Source organism: Eumetopias jubatus, unplaced genomic scaffold (assembly GCF_037043125.1).
Source record: "Eumetopias jubatus isolate StellerSeaLion01/CBP00866 unplaced genomic scaffold, mEumJub1_p1.0 scaffold_16, whole genome shotgun sequence".
NCBI classification, from domain to species: Eukaryota; Metazoa; Chordata; class Mammalia; order Carnivora; family Otariidae; genus Eumetopias; species Eumetopias jubatus.
Window position 1 is genome coordinate 64,370,673 of NW_028274822.1, and position 16,965 is coordinate 64,387,637.

Sequence of the window (16,965 nt, forward strand, 5' to 3'; positions counted from 1 at the left end):
AAAAAATAAATAAATTAATTAATTAAATAAATAAAAATAAAAATATATGCCGTGCCCAAGTAGGACTTATCCCAGGGATGCAGTTTTTAAAAAATAAATCAATCAACCAAATTCACTCTATCAACAAATTAAAGAGGAAAAAAGGCCTATCAACAAATACAGGAAGGGCATTTGACAAACTGCCAACACCCTTTCATGACAAAAACACTCAACAAACTGAGAACAGAAGAACCCTTCCTCAACCTGATAGAGGGCACCAACAAAAAATGGAGAGCTAAAGTCACACTCAGTGGTCAGAGGCTGGATCCTTTCTGCCTAAGATCAGGAACAAGACTAGGATGTCCACTCTCCCCACTGCTACTCAACATGTAATGGAGCTTCTAGCCAGAACAGCAAGCCAAGAAATAAAAGGCATCTAGATTGGAAAGGAAGAAATCCAACCACCTTTCATCTCAGTCAACCTAGTCTGTACACAGGAATTCCAAAGAAATCTATAGAAAAACTATTAGAACAAATAACACAATTCGCAAAGCTGCAAAACACACAGTCAACATAGACAATAAATTCCATCTCTCTACACTAGCAATCCACAATCAGGACTGAAACTAAAGTGCTACTCACAACAGCTCCAAAACATGTATGAAATACTTATGTCTATATCTAAGAAAATGAGTGCAGGATCTGCACACTGGAGATGACCAAGCTACAATAAAAGACATGAACGAAGACCTCAATAAATGGGGAGACACACTGGGGTTGTGAACTGAAAGACTCAATACCATTAGGAAGTACATTCTCCCCAAATTCATCTACAGATGTAACACAATTCCTATCAGAATCTCAACAGAACTTTCCATACTGACATACTGTTTCTTTATGGAAGGGCAAAGGAGCATGGTATGGAAGCACTTTTGAAAAAAGAACAAAGTTGGAGGGTTCACACTATCTGATTTCAAGAATTCATGTCATTTGGGTGCCTGGGTGGTGCAGTCAGTTAAGCATCCGACTCTTGGTCTCAGCTCAGGTCAGGATCTCAGGGTTGTGAGATCGAGTCCTGTGTTGGGCTCCGCACTCAAGTGGCGGAATCTGCTTGGGATTCTTTCACTCTCCCTCTGCCCCTACCCCCGCCACAATCACGCTCTCTCTCTCTCTCAAATAAATCAAGAAGGTGTCATCAAGAAGGTGTGGCACTGGTGAAGGGACACACAGACCAAGGAGACAGAACCAAATGTAGAGACAGATCCACATACACATGCTGCTCCCCACAGACGTGCAAAGGCATCCAGTTGAACACACACCTACCGTACAGCCCAGCAAGGCCATCTTGGGTGCTTATTTATCTACGCTCACATGGAAACCTGGACAGCCTCATAGCAACCAAGTGCTAATCACCCAAAACTGGCAATGTGCTCAACACCCCTCAATCAAGAAGGAAGAACACACCCAGCACTGCCCTGTAGTGGGCACGCTCAGCAGCAAAAATGACCCAACCATCGACACAGGCACCAACAGAGACAAATCCTACGTGCATCACTGAGTTGGAGCCTGGTACTCAGGGTACCTACCCTGTCACTCCACTGATAAGACATTCGGGAATTGGCTAACCTAGGGAGACAGTTCAGTGCCTAACAGGGTGAAAAGAGAGAATTCTGACAACAAAAGGACAGTTCAAGAGAACTGGGAGGGGGGATTTGAAAATGTTCTTGATTGTGCTGTGGGTTACATGACAAAACTATATGCATGGTTCAAAACTCACAGAAGTGTACCAAAAAGTGTATTTAACTCTGTATAAATTAAAAAGTAAATTGGGGGGGGGGAACCAAAAAGGCAAAAACAATGGGTCACTAATACCTAAATTCTAGAACAACCATGAACCAACCAGAACCCACAGGTATCTAAGAAGCAATAATATACTGAGAAGAAATCACCCCAGGTCTTATGAATGGGCATGGTGCCAGTTCTGGTCATCCGTTTTTGCCTTTTTAATCAACATCAAACAAGCCCTGCCCCAAGCCTCTACTTCCAGGGCAGCTCTCAAACTCTGGATGTTCTATATCCATGCCACCATTGCATGTGGACTTTGTGCCACTGTACCACAAGGACAGGAGGGCACAGCGAGAGCTCCCAAAGAACCAGGGCCCACTCAGCCCACCATGGCATCCTGCTGTCCGCCCCCCGGGAGTCCACACAAGAAGGGAATGCCCCCACAGCCTAAGCTCTGGCACCACACCTCCACAGAGGCACCATGGGTAAGAGGGGCCACCACCTATTGAGCTACTCGTAAGGATGTGACAGAAACACTGTCACAATTTTTTAGGAGCAAGACAGCAAAATCAGTCAGGACTGAGATGCTCTAACACATCCAACCTAACAGAGAAGCTACTCTCTTCTCTAACAAATTTTAAAACAAGGGAAAAATACAATGTTAATGTGTGCACACACATATACATTTAAATTCTAAGTGTGAAAAACCCTCTCCAGAGGATGAGGACATTTTTGGCCATCGGACACGTATTTGGTCCTTATATTCAGTTCCTGGCATGGAGCTCCTAAAACCCTTAGAATTTCCTGAGCGATAGGTGTATCTTTTGTTATTCACATGAGCCCCTCTGGACCTCACCTCAGTTTATGCCAATGAGGAGACTGGGGGGAGGGTTGCGGGGGGGGGGGTGTTGGGGTTGGTGGGGACCTTGGACAGTTTCATGATGGGGCTGGTCACCAGAAAGACCAAACACAATTAAGGACCTGTTCATCTGACCAAACACAATTAAGGACCTGTTCATCTGGCTGTCCATGTGTATCCTTTATAATAAACCAGTAAACTTAAGGTGTTTCCCTGAGTTCTGAGAGCAGATTCTAAAAAAGTTCTAATTCAAGCAAATTAGTGAAACTGAGCGAAGCCATGGGAACCCCTGAATCTTGTCGTTGGCTGGGCAATGTGGGTGGCCTGGGCACCCCATTTGTGGCTTAAGTGTGAAGTGTGGGCAGTCTTTTGGGACTGAATCAACTCCATGTAGACAGTGTGAGAACTCAGCAGAGCTGTAGACACCTCGCTGATGTCAGAGAATTGGAGAACTGACATGGAAAAGCCCCTTGTGTGTACAAGGGAACTTTTACCTGGGATTTCCAAGCTGCCCATGTGGCATCCTCCACCTGGGGAAACCTCCTCTTTCTCAGCCTACTTTCCGATGTCATTTCTAGAAAGATCCCTCACTTTCCAGACAAGCCCCAGAATATATGGCCAGAACATGAATCTTACTACTGTTCGGCAAAACCTGAGGCACAAAAATCCCAGAAACCGATAGCATCTGCCCTGGCAGATGCCTCAGGCAAATGCAAATGCCTCACTAGAGGCGCTGATGGGAAAGGCTCCAAGGAAAAGGCTGCAGCCACAATGACCTTGCAAACTGAGGGCAGGAGGAAAGGTGGAGGACGAAAGAACAGAGCACAAAGACTGCCAGCTGGTCATCATCAAAACCATGCACCTCCAACAGAGAAGAGGTAACCACTGGCCTCTGATCAAGTGTCCCCTGATCACAAAGTGTGAGGCAGTGACAGGGCTGATGTAAAGTCTAGAGAGAGCTTGCAGCCCTCCAGGTGCATTTCCCACTGCATGGCCAGATATGAGGAGGCCGCAATGCAGGTGGTAGGACTGCAAAGGGCAGCTGGGACAGAGCAGGGAACTGGAGCAACAGACCACTGTGCAACACACATATCCTGCCAAGGCTGGAGGAGCCATGGAACACACCCTAGGTCCCTGTGCTGGCCAGAATGAAACTGGGTGGTCCCTGCTTAGGGAACCACAATGGTGCCAAACACGAAAGTGAACTAAAGCCAGAGCAAGCACAGACTTTCAGATTTAAAAACTGGAATGAGCTGCTTATTCATTCAACCACCAACCAAGCAAGATGATGGTATCTTAGAGGCCACAACACTAAAGAGAGACTGTCTTGGATGTTATCTTGAAACCAGGCATTCCTAACGCTTGTTGTACTAACCCTGGAGAACTTTCCATTATCTCAACATGTCAAAAAATTTTCAAGTCAACTGTAATTTACTGAGTTACTTTAAACTTTACCACAATAATAGCCACAGGCAAGGGGGGTGTGTGTCCTGCAAGATTCCCCATCCCTCCCTGCCCCCACTGGTGGCCAACAGCAGAGCCTGCTCAGATAAGCTGCTGTGACAAACAAAGCAAAGTTCCATCCTCCAAAAAGCCTGCCGGAGCCACATATCCCCTGCCTGCCTAGGCCAGGCCGACTACCAGAACCAGAACCGCGGTGAGCCTTCCAGTTTCTGCCGCCCTGTATCAGAGGACAGGGCGGTGGAGCCTATGCAGCCCATGTTTCATCAGCCACTACAACACCAACCCTAAGGGCCTTGGCGGGCTGTGGGGAAGGGTCTAGGTACCGGGTTCTCCAACATGCCCTGGAAGCCTCCCTGAACACCACTGTTCCACAGTCGGGTTATTCAGAAATAAAGTAGAAAATGTGATTTTTCCTGGAGGAGCTAATCCTTTTGATACTGTTTCTGGTGATTAGGCTCTGAGCACAGAATACAGACATTTGACTGCCATGGGCACTTTACCATATTTTATAATAGTATCAGTCTAAAAAGACTGGAAAAAAATTTTAAGTGCATCCTGAAGCCCTTCTAGAGTGGCAGAATAAAGGACCTCTGAAACTTGCTCCTCCACAGAATCAATAAAAATTGTCAGAATCAACTTCTTCAGAATTCTGGAAATTAAACAAAGACAACAATCTGAGGAGCATTTATTCAAGAAAAGTGGCTGAATCTTGGTAAGACAATGAGTTTTGTAGCATTTTAACTTGGCCCATTTCTGTCTCCTCTTCCCAGCTCTATGGTGGCCTTAGGAACCAGCAAACCCACAGCCACTGAAGAAGGCAGGATGGTTCCCCAACACTCCAACCCCAGAGAACCATTGCCATCTGGCCCAGCTGGTATCTCTATAGAAAAGTCCCATAATAAACTTGCCTTTGCGTGACCCAACTCAGAGCTCACTCAGTGCAAACAGCCCAACTCCCCAGGAAATCTGTCAAAAATAATCATCGGCAACTGTTTCATACTGCAATTGCCTAAGGCTGGGATACCAGCTGGCAAGCAAGAGGCAGGTCAGAAAACATAAAAGGGAATCTAGAGAATGAGACAGCTGCCCATAAGGGACTTTGAAAAGCTCCAATTTGGGGATCTAGGTGGCCACGTGCATGTCTAGGAAAGACCCAAGAAGGCCCAAATCTCTCACCCAATTGACTTGGAAGCTCTGTGCAAGTGGGAAGGCTAAGACACAGTTGTCAACTATTAGAGCACTAAAGGTGACCATAATTTGCATAAAGAGCCCCCTGGCAAAGGCGAGGAGACTTACTGGTTTAGGTCAAGAAATCTCTGATCTGGATTTCACAGAACAGTCTAGGAAAGTCACTGTTATGGGTTGAAATATGTCCCCCCACAAATTCATATGTTGAAATCCTAACTTCCAGTATGCCATTATGTGACCTTTTTTGCAGACAGGGTCCTTACAGAGGTAATCATGAAAATGAAGTCATTAGGCTGGGCCCTAAACCCAACACGACACTACTGTCATTATAAAGAGGAGATCTGGAAATAAACACACAGACAGGGAGAAAGCCTGTTATCAATTATCTTCAACAGCTATCTCCAAATGAAGGAAAGAGGCCTGAAAGAGATCCTTCCCTCCCAGCCCCCAGAGGGAACCAACCCTGCTGACACTTTTAGAGGTCTAGTCTTCAGAATTGTGAGGCAAAAAATTTGTTGTTTAAATCACCCAGGTTGTGATATATTGTTATGCCAGTCCTAGCAAACTAACAAAATCACTAAATAACAACAAAAACAGCAAGAATAACAAATCTTGGGAAGGGGAGGTAATCTGATATCCAGAGTTGCCACATTATTTAAAATACCCAGGTTTCAATAAAAGAAATTATGAGATATGAAATGAAACACAAATGTATATGCCCTACAAGATGGGGGAAAGCAATCAATACAAACCATCCCTGAGGAAACTGGACTTACTAAAGACTTTAAATCAGCTTTAATAAATATGCTCAAAAAACTAAAAAAAAGAAAAACAAACAAAACACACCATGTCTAAAGAATTAAAGGAAAGCAAAGGAACAATATCTCACCAAACAGAATTTCAATAAAGACATAGAAATTATAAAAAATTCACTAGAGAGGTTCAAAAGCCAATTCGGTCAGAAGAAAGATCAGCAAACTTAAGACAGGAAAATCAAAGGGGTGCCTGGGTGGCTCAATTGGTTGAGCTTCTGCCTCTCAATCTCAGGGTCCTGAGTTCAAGCCCCGCACTGGTTGGGTTAATATCCAGTCTGAGGAACATTTAAAAAAAGAAAAAGACTAGTGACTATGAGGTCTGTGTGTCTATGAGACCTGTGGGCTACTGTGGGAGTATACCAGCTTACATATAACAGGAGTCCCAGAAAGAGAGGAGAAATAAAAGGGCAAAAAAAAAAAAATGTGAGGAAATAAAGGCTGAAACTTCCCAAGGACGAAAAACATTACATATTCAAGAAGTTCAACAAATTCCAAAAGAATAAGCTAAAGAAATCTATACCTAGACATACCTGTCAAAGAAATCTATACCTAGACATACCTGTCAAAGACCAAAGAGAAAACCTTGAAAACAGTAAGAGAAACAACTCATCAATAATGTGACTCAGTAAGATGAACAGCTGACCTCTCATTCCTTGTAGAGGCCAGAAGGCAGTAGGATGACATATTCCCACTATGAAGAAAAAGAATGTCAACCAAGAATTCTATAACCAGCAAAACCATGCTTCAAAAAAGGGAATCAGGGGCACCTGGGTGGCTCAGTCAGTTAAGAGACTGCATCGGGCTCCCTGCTCTGGGGGGAGGCCCGCTTCTCCCTCTCCCACTCCCCCTGCTTGTGTTCCTGCTCTCGCTGTCTCTCTCTGTAATAAACAAAAATCTTTAAAAAAAAACAAAAAAACAAAAAAGGGAATCATTAAGACATTCTCAGATCAGCAAAACCTGAGAGAATCCACTGCTAGCAGAACTGCCCTCCCAGAAATACTAAGAGCCTTCCAGCTGAAATAAAAGGAACACTACAGACTGTTAACAAACTGAGGGCACTGCAAAAGGTAAAGGTAACTACAGTAAATAAAAGACAGTATAAACACATATTGTTTCTCTTTTTTTCTACCTGAATTAAAAGACAACTACATATAGCAATAACTATAAATCCATGTTTATGGACACATGACATACAGAGATGTCATTTGTGACAGTGAAAGCATAAAAGTGGGGGTAAATAGACCTATATAGGAGCCAAGTTTTGTATATGATTGAAGTAAGCTGGCAATAGTCCAAGCTAGATTGTTTTTAGTTTAGATGTGACTGAAATTCCCTAGGACAACCACTGAGAAAATAACTATAAAGTATTTAAGGCAAAGAAGACAGTAATGGAGGAAATGAGGAACAGAAAGACATAAAACAGAAAGCAAACAGTGTCATGGCATACATCAATTCTACCTTATCAGGAATTACATTTCAATGGACTGAGCACCCCACCCCTCCACCTCGCTGAAAAAACAAAACAAAAAAAGTCAATAAATTTAAATAAAAACGGGTGCCTGGCTGGCTCAGTCAGTGGAGCATACAACTCTTGATCTCAGGATTTGAGTTCGAGCCCCATGCTGGGTGCAGAGATTATGTAAAAATGAAATCTTTAGGGGCGCCTGGGTGGCTCAGTTAAGCATCCAACTCTTAGTTTTGTCTCAGGTCATGGTCTCATGGGTGCTGGGATTGAGCAGGGCAGCTCCACGCTCAGTGGGAAATCTGCATGGGGATTCTCTCCCTCAGCCCCTCCCCCCACTCTCATTCACATTCTCCCTCAAATAAATTAATTCTTTAAAAATAAAATAAAATGAAATCTTCCCAAAAATTTGCCTAAGCCCTCGGATCAAAAGGCAGAGACTGACAGAAGGATAAAAACAAAACCCAATTATATGCTGTCTATAAGAGACATGATTTAGATTCAAAGTCACAAATAGGCTAAAAGTAAAAAGAAGGAAACACGTATCACACAAAGAATAATTAAGAGAGTAGGAGTGACTATATCAGATAAAACTGACTCTAAGACAAAAACTGTTATTAGAAATAAAGGATATTTAATAATGACAAAGGGCCCATCCATCAAGATGACATTAATATAATGAACATTAAACAGAACTGACTTCCAGTTTCAACACTTGTGACACCAAATGAGTGGGTTTCCACACCAAGCAGTTCTAACACTAACTGCCAGGAGTTGGAGCAGACTCCACAGGTTAAGGGCTCAGTCCTACAAGACTGTTGCCATCACTTGACCTCAAGTCCAGGTTGTCACCTGTGCTTCTGACTGAGCAGCTGTACAATACCGGTTCCCAACCCTCCCGCAGCTTCAATAATTTTCCAGAACAGCTCACAGAGCGCAGGACAACAGTTTACTTTATAACAGAGAACTGGTTTATTACAAAAGGATATAACTTAGGAACAACCAGATTGAAAAGATAAACAGGGCAAAGTATAAAGGAAGGGGTACAGAGCTTCCATGCCTTTTCTCACCATGCCATCTTTTTTAGCACCTCAATGTGGTTCATCAACCCAGACGCTCTCTGAACCCCTTCAGGTTTTTTTTTTTTTTTAATGAAGGCTTCACTGCACAGGCATAACTGATTACATCATTGGCCATTAGCGATTAGCTCAACCTCCACTGCCTCCTAAACACACACACACACACACACACACACACACACACACACACACACACCACACACATGGGAAAGGGGGGGCTGAAAGTTCTAACCCTCTAATTATATGGTAGATTCCACAGGCAACCAGCTCCCATTCAAAGGGATGGTCCAAAAGTCACTTAATTAACATAAACTCAGGTGTGGTTGAAAGGGATGTGTTGGGGCAATCTGGCTGGCTCAGTTGGTGGAACATGCAACTCATGATCTTGGGGTCTTGAGTCTGAGCCCCACACTGGGTATAGAGATTACTTAAATAAATAAAATTAAAAAGAAAAAACAGGTATGTTAAAAATAAGAAAAGACATTCCATTCACCTTTATCAACCTGCAGCTTTTTAAAGAACTGGGGACAAAAAACAAACACTAATATATTGTAGAAGCTCTGCACCAGGAACCAAGAACAAACACCAAACATATACTTCTTATTATATCACAATACCACAAACATGTATGTATCTAACAACAACCCCAAAATAAATGAAGCAAAAATGGACAGAGTGAAGGGAGAAATAATTCAAGAATAACAGCTGGAGACTCCAATACCCACTCTCAATAACAGACAGAAGGCAGGGCACCTGGGTGTCTCAGTCGGTTGGACATCCGACTCTTGATTTCGGCTCAGGCTGAGATCTCAGGGTCATGAGACTGAGCCCTGAGTCGGACTCCAACTCCGTGCTGGGCATGGAGCTTGCTTGGGATTCTCTCTCTCCGTCCCCCTCTGCCCCTTCCCCACCACGGGCACGCACATGCACACTCTCACTCGATCTCTCTCTCTCAAGGAAAAAAAAAACAAAACAGAAGAACAAGGCAGAAGACCAAAAAAGATATAGAACAAACACCACAAACCAACTGGACCTAACCGACACCTGCTTCACCCAGTAACAGCAGGAAGTACACTTGCCTCATGCACACAGGTAACACTCTCCAGGGCAGACTGTATGCTAGGTCCTAAGACAAGCCTCAGTGAACTTAAAAGGACTGATTGAAATCATACAAACTATGTTTTCGAACCACACTGGAATTAAATTAAAGATCAACAACTAAAGGAAATTTGGGAAATTCACAAATATATGAAAAGTAAACAATCCTAAAATGACCAATAGTTCAAGGAAGAAATCGCAAGGGAAATTAGAAAAATACTCTGAGATGAACAAAAACAAACACAACACACTAAAGCTTATGGGCTGCAGTTAAAGTAGTACACAGAAGAAAATTTATAGCCATAAATTCCAGTATTTAAAAAGAACACCTCAAATCAATACCCTAACCTGAAGACACTAGAAAAGAACAAAATAAACCTAAGACTGGCCAAAGAAAGTATTGAAATAAAGGCTAGAGCAGAAATAAATGAAATAGAAAATAAAGAAAACAAAAAAGTCAATAAGAAAAAACAAACAAAACCAGAAGATGGATCGTTGAAAGATCAATGACAGTGACAAACCTTAGACTTGACCAAGAGAAGAGACGGAAACTACTAAAATCAGGAGTGAATGCAGGATCAGCACAACCTTGCCAAATAAAGCGGGTCATGAGCACACACTATGAAAGATGTATGCCAATGAATGAGACAGCCTAGAGCAAACGGAAAAATTCCTATACACATAAAAAGTCCCCAAACCAGCTCAAAAAGGAGCAGGAAATCTGAAGAGAAGTACACTTGAAAATTAAGTAACATAATTAAGTAACATCAAAATCCAGTCTAAACTCAGATGGTTTCACTGTGAATTCTACCAAATGTTTAAAAATTAATACTAACCTTTCACAAACTATTCCACACAAGAGAAGAGAAAGGCATTTTCCACTCATTCTGTAAAGACAGTATCCCCCCAACACCACACATTACAAGAAAACTACAGACAAGTATCCCTTATAAATATAGCTGCAGAAATCCTTAATACCAGCACGCTAAATGCAGCAACACACAAAACTTATGTACACCAAAACCAAGTGGAATTTGTCCCAGAAATCCAAGATTGGTTTAATATTCAAAAAACCCATGCAATATACCACTAATATGAATAAAGTAAAACAAAAACCACACGATCATCTCAACAGAAGAAAAACATTTGTCAAAATCCAACATCCATTCCTGAAAAAAACTCTCAGCAAAACAGAAGGAAACTTCCTCAATCGGATAAAACCCACAGCTAACACAGCATGGTTTAAAAAGAAGCCAGTCAATAAAGGACCACATGTCATATGATTCCATTGATATGAAGTGTCCAGAGCTAGCAGATCCATCAAGACAGAAAGGAGATTAGTGGTTGCCAGGGATTGAGGGGCTGGGGGACAGGGAAAATGAGGAGTGATTGCTAATGGGTATGGGGTTTCCTTTTAGAAAGATGAAAATATTGTAAGATTAGACCATTGTGATGATTGCACAACTCTGAATATACGAAAATCCACTCAACAGTATGGTTTAAAGGACAAAATGTATGGTAATATATAGATCAATAAAAGCCATTATAAAAAAGAAAGTCTTCTTCAGAGTTTGAAAAGCCCTCACTACAAATAACCATAGAATCATATTTATCCAAAAAGGTTTACTAGTTTTAAACAGTTCTTAATACAAAGAACAACATAACTTACAGACTCTGTCTCAAAGATTCCCACCATGGATCTAGTCAGGGGAGAGCTGACTGTGCACATTCTTTGCCACCCATTACAAGACACAGGGGGCAAAAATCTCAGAAAAAAATGACATTTCCCTGCCTTGCTTGCACAAAGACAAACACGTTTCCCTTTATGAAATATGAACAAACAAAAATCACCTGGAGCTTGGATGATTAAATCCATACCTGCACTAGCCTGGGGATGGCGCAGACACTGCCTTGGAGCCACAGGTCTAGACAGAGCAGGATTATGACACTCACCTCAAGCTCTTCACTGTCTTTGGGCTTCTCCTCAGAGGTCTGTTTGACAAAGTCAGGGATAAGGATCTCCAGCGTAGCTCGGGCTATGAAAAGAAAAACCCCAAGGGTGAGGGTTTGGACCCAGCTTGCTTCCTGACTCCAGAGCAAGCTGCACGCTGGCTCCTGCGCAGGGCCAAGGTTCCCATGGCTCAGAGGGAAGCAAGGGCCCTGGGGAACAGTAGTGCTTCCGAGGCAGGGAGAGTAGAGGATGGAGGAGCACATCCTGAGCAAAGGACGCAGTGGGCAAAGTGTTACGCTGTGAGCAGCCTCCTAAGCCACAAAAGCTGTATGTACTCTTGCCCTGAGGTACTTGTAGCAGGCAAGGCAGGAGAGATCTGTTTCAAAGTCACGGTGGTGGCGTGCAGGCAATTGGCTCAGCAGGACCCAGGCCAAGTAGTGAGGCCTGAGGACTGAGCAGGCTGCTGTTGAGTGTGGGACGGAAAAGCAGCGAGACTGGACGGATACTCTTGAGAAAGCGTCTGCAGGATGGAGCAGAGGGATGGCTCAATGCTGAGCACAGATTTCTGAATGAGCAGGGCTGCCACTCACCACTGGGGTGGGGAAGTGGGGAGTGCTGGGGAATGGGGAGAAGTAACAATCTGACCCTATAGAGTCGTAGGTGCTAGCAAGTGAGATATCTAGAGGATCTGGGCAGAGGAAGTGGATCCTCATATGTGGGGAGAGCAGAGCCCTACTGCCAGGACGTTTCCACCCCCACAATGGGCCCTACTCTGAGCTATTTGCGCCATGACCTTGGTAGCACTAGTATGCTGAGCTGAAAAAGCCTTTTGGCACAATTTTTCTAAAATGGACAGCAGGCCTTCCCAGAGAAGGGGTGGAGTGTGTGATCCCAGCACAGCCTCACAGAAGGAAGGACAGAAAGTAACATATCCTCTCAATCATCCTCAGCATATACCACAAAAGAAAGCAACTCCAAGGTAAACTCAGAGTCACGTGAACAAAAGCACTTTTACCCCCCCCACCCCCCCACCCCCCGAGACCTGGTAAGAATGTGATGAAACTGACATACTTCGTGCCTGTACAGGGCAGAGTGCTTTGGAAACACTACAGCAGAGGTAGAAACCTTAAGAATAGAACGTGGGGGGCACCTGCCTTCAGCTCAGGTCATGATCTCCGGGTCCTGGGATCGAGCCCCACATCAGGCTCCCTGCTCGGCAGCGGAGAGTCTGCTTCTCCCTCTGCCCCTCCCCCCAGCTCATGCTCTCTCTCTCTCTCTCTCAAATAAATAAAATCTTAAAAAAAAAAGAACAGAACTATGGGCACCAGGCCTGGGGTACACCCCCAACACCCACCCTAAAATGTGCTTCTTCCCAGAAGAGGCCAAGTAACCCTGATGGTGAGGCAGAATGGCTTCCCTTTTAACTGGAAAACATAGGCCTTCCCAGGGATCTGACAGGCTACATTCAGTGAGGGGCAGTCCCAAATCTAGAGATTGAAGGACTCAGGAATTCATCCTCTCACGTCAAAACCACTCAAGAATGCCAAGTGTGAAAATCCACCTCTTTGTCATCTAGCATGCCCACATTTTGCACGGTTTACGAACAACCCCACTCTAGAACGTGTGCTCACGGCGGCCCAGTGAGCTCTGTGAGCAGTGGAGACAAGGGCGGGATTCTAGCCCAGCTGCCACAGAGCAGAGGTTTGAGTTTTCTAGTTTTATTTCTCACATTTTACTTCCTCTATTTGAGTCTTTTCCTATGAGCACATACTTTAAAAAACCAAGTTAGAGGATTACATAAATCAAATGGATTTGCCCCACCCCCAGCCCTCCCTAGCCAAGGGGAGGGGCGGACACTGTGGGCAGCATGGGTCTCTGACACCCAAGCAGGCACATTACCAGCTTTATTCTTCGCAAGTTTTTTGCTGCTTGCAGTTCCAGATCCATAGGTCACACCATCAATGGTCACCGAGGCACCAAAAGGCTCACTTGGGTTCTCTTAAAATTAAAATTACGGTTTTAAAAATAGTTGCCAAGACAATAAAATCGCGCACGCATGCACACATACAATCTGCTAGCACCAAGAGACAAGGCAGGGTCAGGGCTACTGCTGGAAGGCAGAGACGGGGGCTCCCTGAGGCATGGAGATAGGGCCAAGGATTGGTCAACAGGCAGAGAGCATGCCAGGAAAACTGGGAAACGGGGGACCACAGGTTAGTAAGCTGGAGGGGAAACAGGAGGCCAGAGGCCAAGCCACCAGGGACAGGGATCAATGTCTGTGAAAGATGGACAGAGGACTGTGAAGAGCAGAGATGCACAGATGCAGGAAGCCAAGGGGACGACATTAAAACAATGAGTGCTCCTGGGTTCAGGGTTCTACGGGGAAGACAAACTCGTTTTCACAAAGGTGTGATGCGGATGGCGACAGGAGACGGCTGGTGGGAAGTGCAGGCCCAAGGCCCCTTCATCCACCTGGGGGCAGGTGGAGACGCAGTGGGGGGCCTTCCTCAGAGCAAGGGATGAGAAGAAGGTGGGAGTGCGGGGAGTGTGGATAAAGAAAGGGGGAGGCACAGGCATTTGTCCTCAGAAGGGGCACACAACTGTGAACACAGCCCGCCCACCTGCAGCGCGCTTCTCCCTGCCCTGCCCTTTCACTTCTATCCCAGCAGAGTGGGGTTACTGATCAGTTCCCGCCTCCCCAGCCATGACCCCAGTGAGGTGTAGGATTCTTCAGGACCGAGACGAGGGAGGTCAAACTTACCACATTCAAAGAAATTATAAACGGGGCGGACCTTGAGGACGCGCTGCATGTACTCGTGCAGGATGCAGACCTCGGACTTCCCGTTGGGGTTAATGACAAACTCTGTGACAAGAAGGCCTATCTCAGCAACAGCGTGAGGACCTGCCGCAAGCTAGCACTTGGGACCTGGCACCATCCAAGTTAGCGACTCACTGAATTAGGGGCTCACCACTGTGAACGTAGTACACCTCTGCATTCGTAGGGTAAACATAAGCTTTGAAGTAAATGCAACTTACACACAAAGCATATGTTCTAAGACCATCAAGTGAAAAAAAAAAAAAACAGGATAACCAATCTGCCCAAGATAAAATTTACGTGCCCCAACTCACCTTTCTTTGTGGGTGCATCCTGCACAGACAGAGTAATGAGTTTCTGATTGGCAGGCAGGATGGGCCTCTCGGACTCGGCCTGTTTCCGTTTCATTTCTCGGTTAAACTGCCGCCGCTCGGCCCAAGTCCTGAATTTCTTCACAGTGACTTGCTCAAAGTCAAAACGCTTTTCCAGGTAGTTCCGAAATTCCTCAAGATCTATGTGGATTTACCAGAGAACAAAATTGCTAACTTCCAACCTAAGAGTCATGTTTCCTCTGTTCAGTGAGTAGGATGGTGACGGGCTGCCCATCAAACAGGCCCCGCCATGCCATTCCCCATTCCTTTCCCTTTTGAAGGGCAAAGAAAGCAAAGAATCAGGTCCTTTCTTTTTTCTTTTTTTAAGATTTTATTTATCTATTTGAGAGAGAGTGCGCAAGAGAGAGCACAAGTAGGGGAGAGGCGCAGAAGGAGAGGGAGAAGCAGGCTCCCTGCTGACATGGGCCTCGATCCCAGGACCCTGGGATCATGACCTGAGCCTAAGGCAGACACTTAAGACTGAGCCACCCAGACACCCCTGAACCAGGTCCTGTCACTCAAATTACTCAGGAAGGTCCCTTATGGACAAATTTCTGAGATGCTCTTTTAGTCTATTTGGAACAAGAAGAAAAAGAAAAAGCTTAAAAAAAAAAACAAACCAGATGGCCTTCAAGACTTTTCTCCCTGTATTAAAACAAGTATCACAGCAGTCAAAGCACTGTGCGCCTTGAGCTCTTCCCCTCCGGCCACCCTGGCTGCCTGCAGCCACTCAGCAACACACCCAGGCAGCTGGGGCCCTGGCACCTGTCATGCCTCTCCCCACAAAGCCCCTGGCCCAATCCCACTGCTCACCACCCACCTCCACTCAGTGAAGTTCCCAGGGGCCTCCAGCTTGTACTGTTGTACCCACTATCCCTCTGGCTCCCAGGATATCCTAGAGGGTCACATCACCCTCACTGGTTTCTTATGCAAGTATAAGCCCTGAGGCAGAGACTCTTGTGGTTCACACCGAGCCCTAAGAGCAACACCTATGGAAGTAGAGGGAGGAAGTCCGTGTGAAAGACCGAGAAGTATATGGTTAAAACACAAGGCTGTGAAACAATATACCTGCACCCACTTAGTTACATACTAAAGCACGTTATTTCTTTACATGTGAATGCAAAGAATTCTGGAAACAAGTACAAGTGGTCACCTCTCCAAAGGGAGTAAAATTAGAAGTGAAAGACAGGTGTTTTCCAAAACACAAGAACACATTCAGGTGTTACGTGTGCATAAAAGATGGATTTGAAAAAAGAAACCATTACATTGAAGTCTTAAAGCGAAAGCTCCCTTCCAGCTGGGTCCTGAGAAAAGCCCGGACACATGGACAGAAGACAGGGGCAGCTGACGTGGATGGGGAGGGAGGCAACAGGCAGGCAGGTTGGGGGAGATAGCAGTCTGTCCGCGGGGGGAAGCTGGGAGCCAGTGACACACCCTGTCTTTCCCCAGATGCCTAAGGCTCCAACCAGCCCTCTCCACCAAGGCCTCTCCCTCAGCAGTGGTGCATCCCCCCGCCCCGCCCCAGCTTTTCTAGGCTCCTCACACCTAAGAGTTACAATGAAGGCTGGGCAGCAATATTCAGACAATATCTAAATAGCAATAACCAAAGTCCTGAAAACACAAAGTCCTCTTTGAAAGAGATTCAGCAGGTGGGCTGAGAGAGGTCTGCCACCACTGTAGAGACAACCAAGACTTTCATGGGTAGGCCTAAGCTAAAAGACACAGAAGAGAGAAGAGAAACACCAATACATAGCCAAAAGCAATTATGGGGTTGAAGAGGGAAACGTCCACAGAATAGTGGCTGTCTCCCAGTACTGAATCTGTGGATTGAAGAAGTTCATTCTGAGTGCATCAAGACAGATCAAAACAATGCCACATGAGCACATCCTACTGAAAAACCAAGATTTCAGGAAAGGGCACAAAAGTAACGAGAGAAAAACGCCAGTGTGCACTGACAGTAGCCATCTCCACAGCAGCCCCGGCCATGTGGGGCCTGCAGACCCAGGCAGGTTCTAAGATCAGGGAGACAGGCATTTCCAACCACAAAAGAGTGGAGAGAGGTCCCCAGAAGTCCCTTCCTCACAGACAAAAGCAGGAAC

At 45.1% G+C, this 16,965-nt stretch overlaps 1 protein-coding gene across 2 annotated transcripts in view; it reads right to left on the bottom strand.

The window, feature by feature from the left end:
• The window catches only part of DGCR8 (DGCR8 microprocessor complex subunit), a 35,007-nt gene that overhangs the window by 8,431 nt on the left and 9,611 nt on the right, over positions 1 to 16,965 (bottom strand). For both annotated transcript variants that reach the window (XM_028094769.2, XM_028094771.2), the window contains exons 6-9: positions 14,810 to 15,007; positions 14,442 to 14,543; positions 13,580 to 13,678; positions 11,683 to 11,765 (exon numbers count right to left, since the gene is read on the bottom strand). In XM_028094769.2, the coding sequence (XP_027950570.1) occupies positions 11,683 to 11,765; positions 13,580 to 13,678; positions 14,442 to 14,543; positions 14,810 to 15,007 (482 nt within the window). The remainder of the gene's footprint in view (positions 1 to 11,682; positions 11,766 to 13,579; positions 13,679 to 14,441; positions 14,544 to 14,809; positions 15,008 to 16,965) is intronic.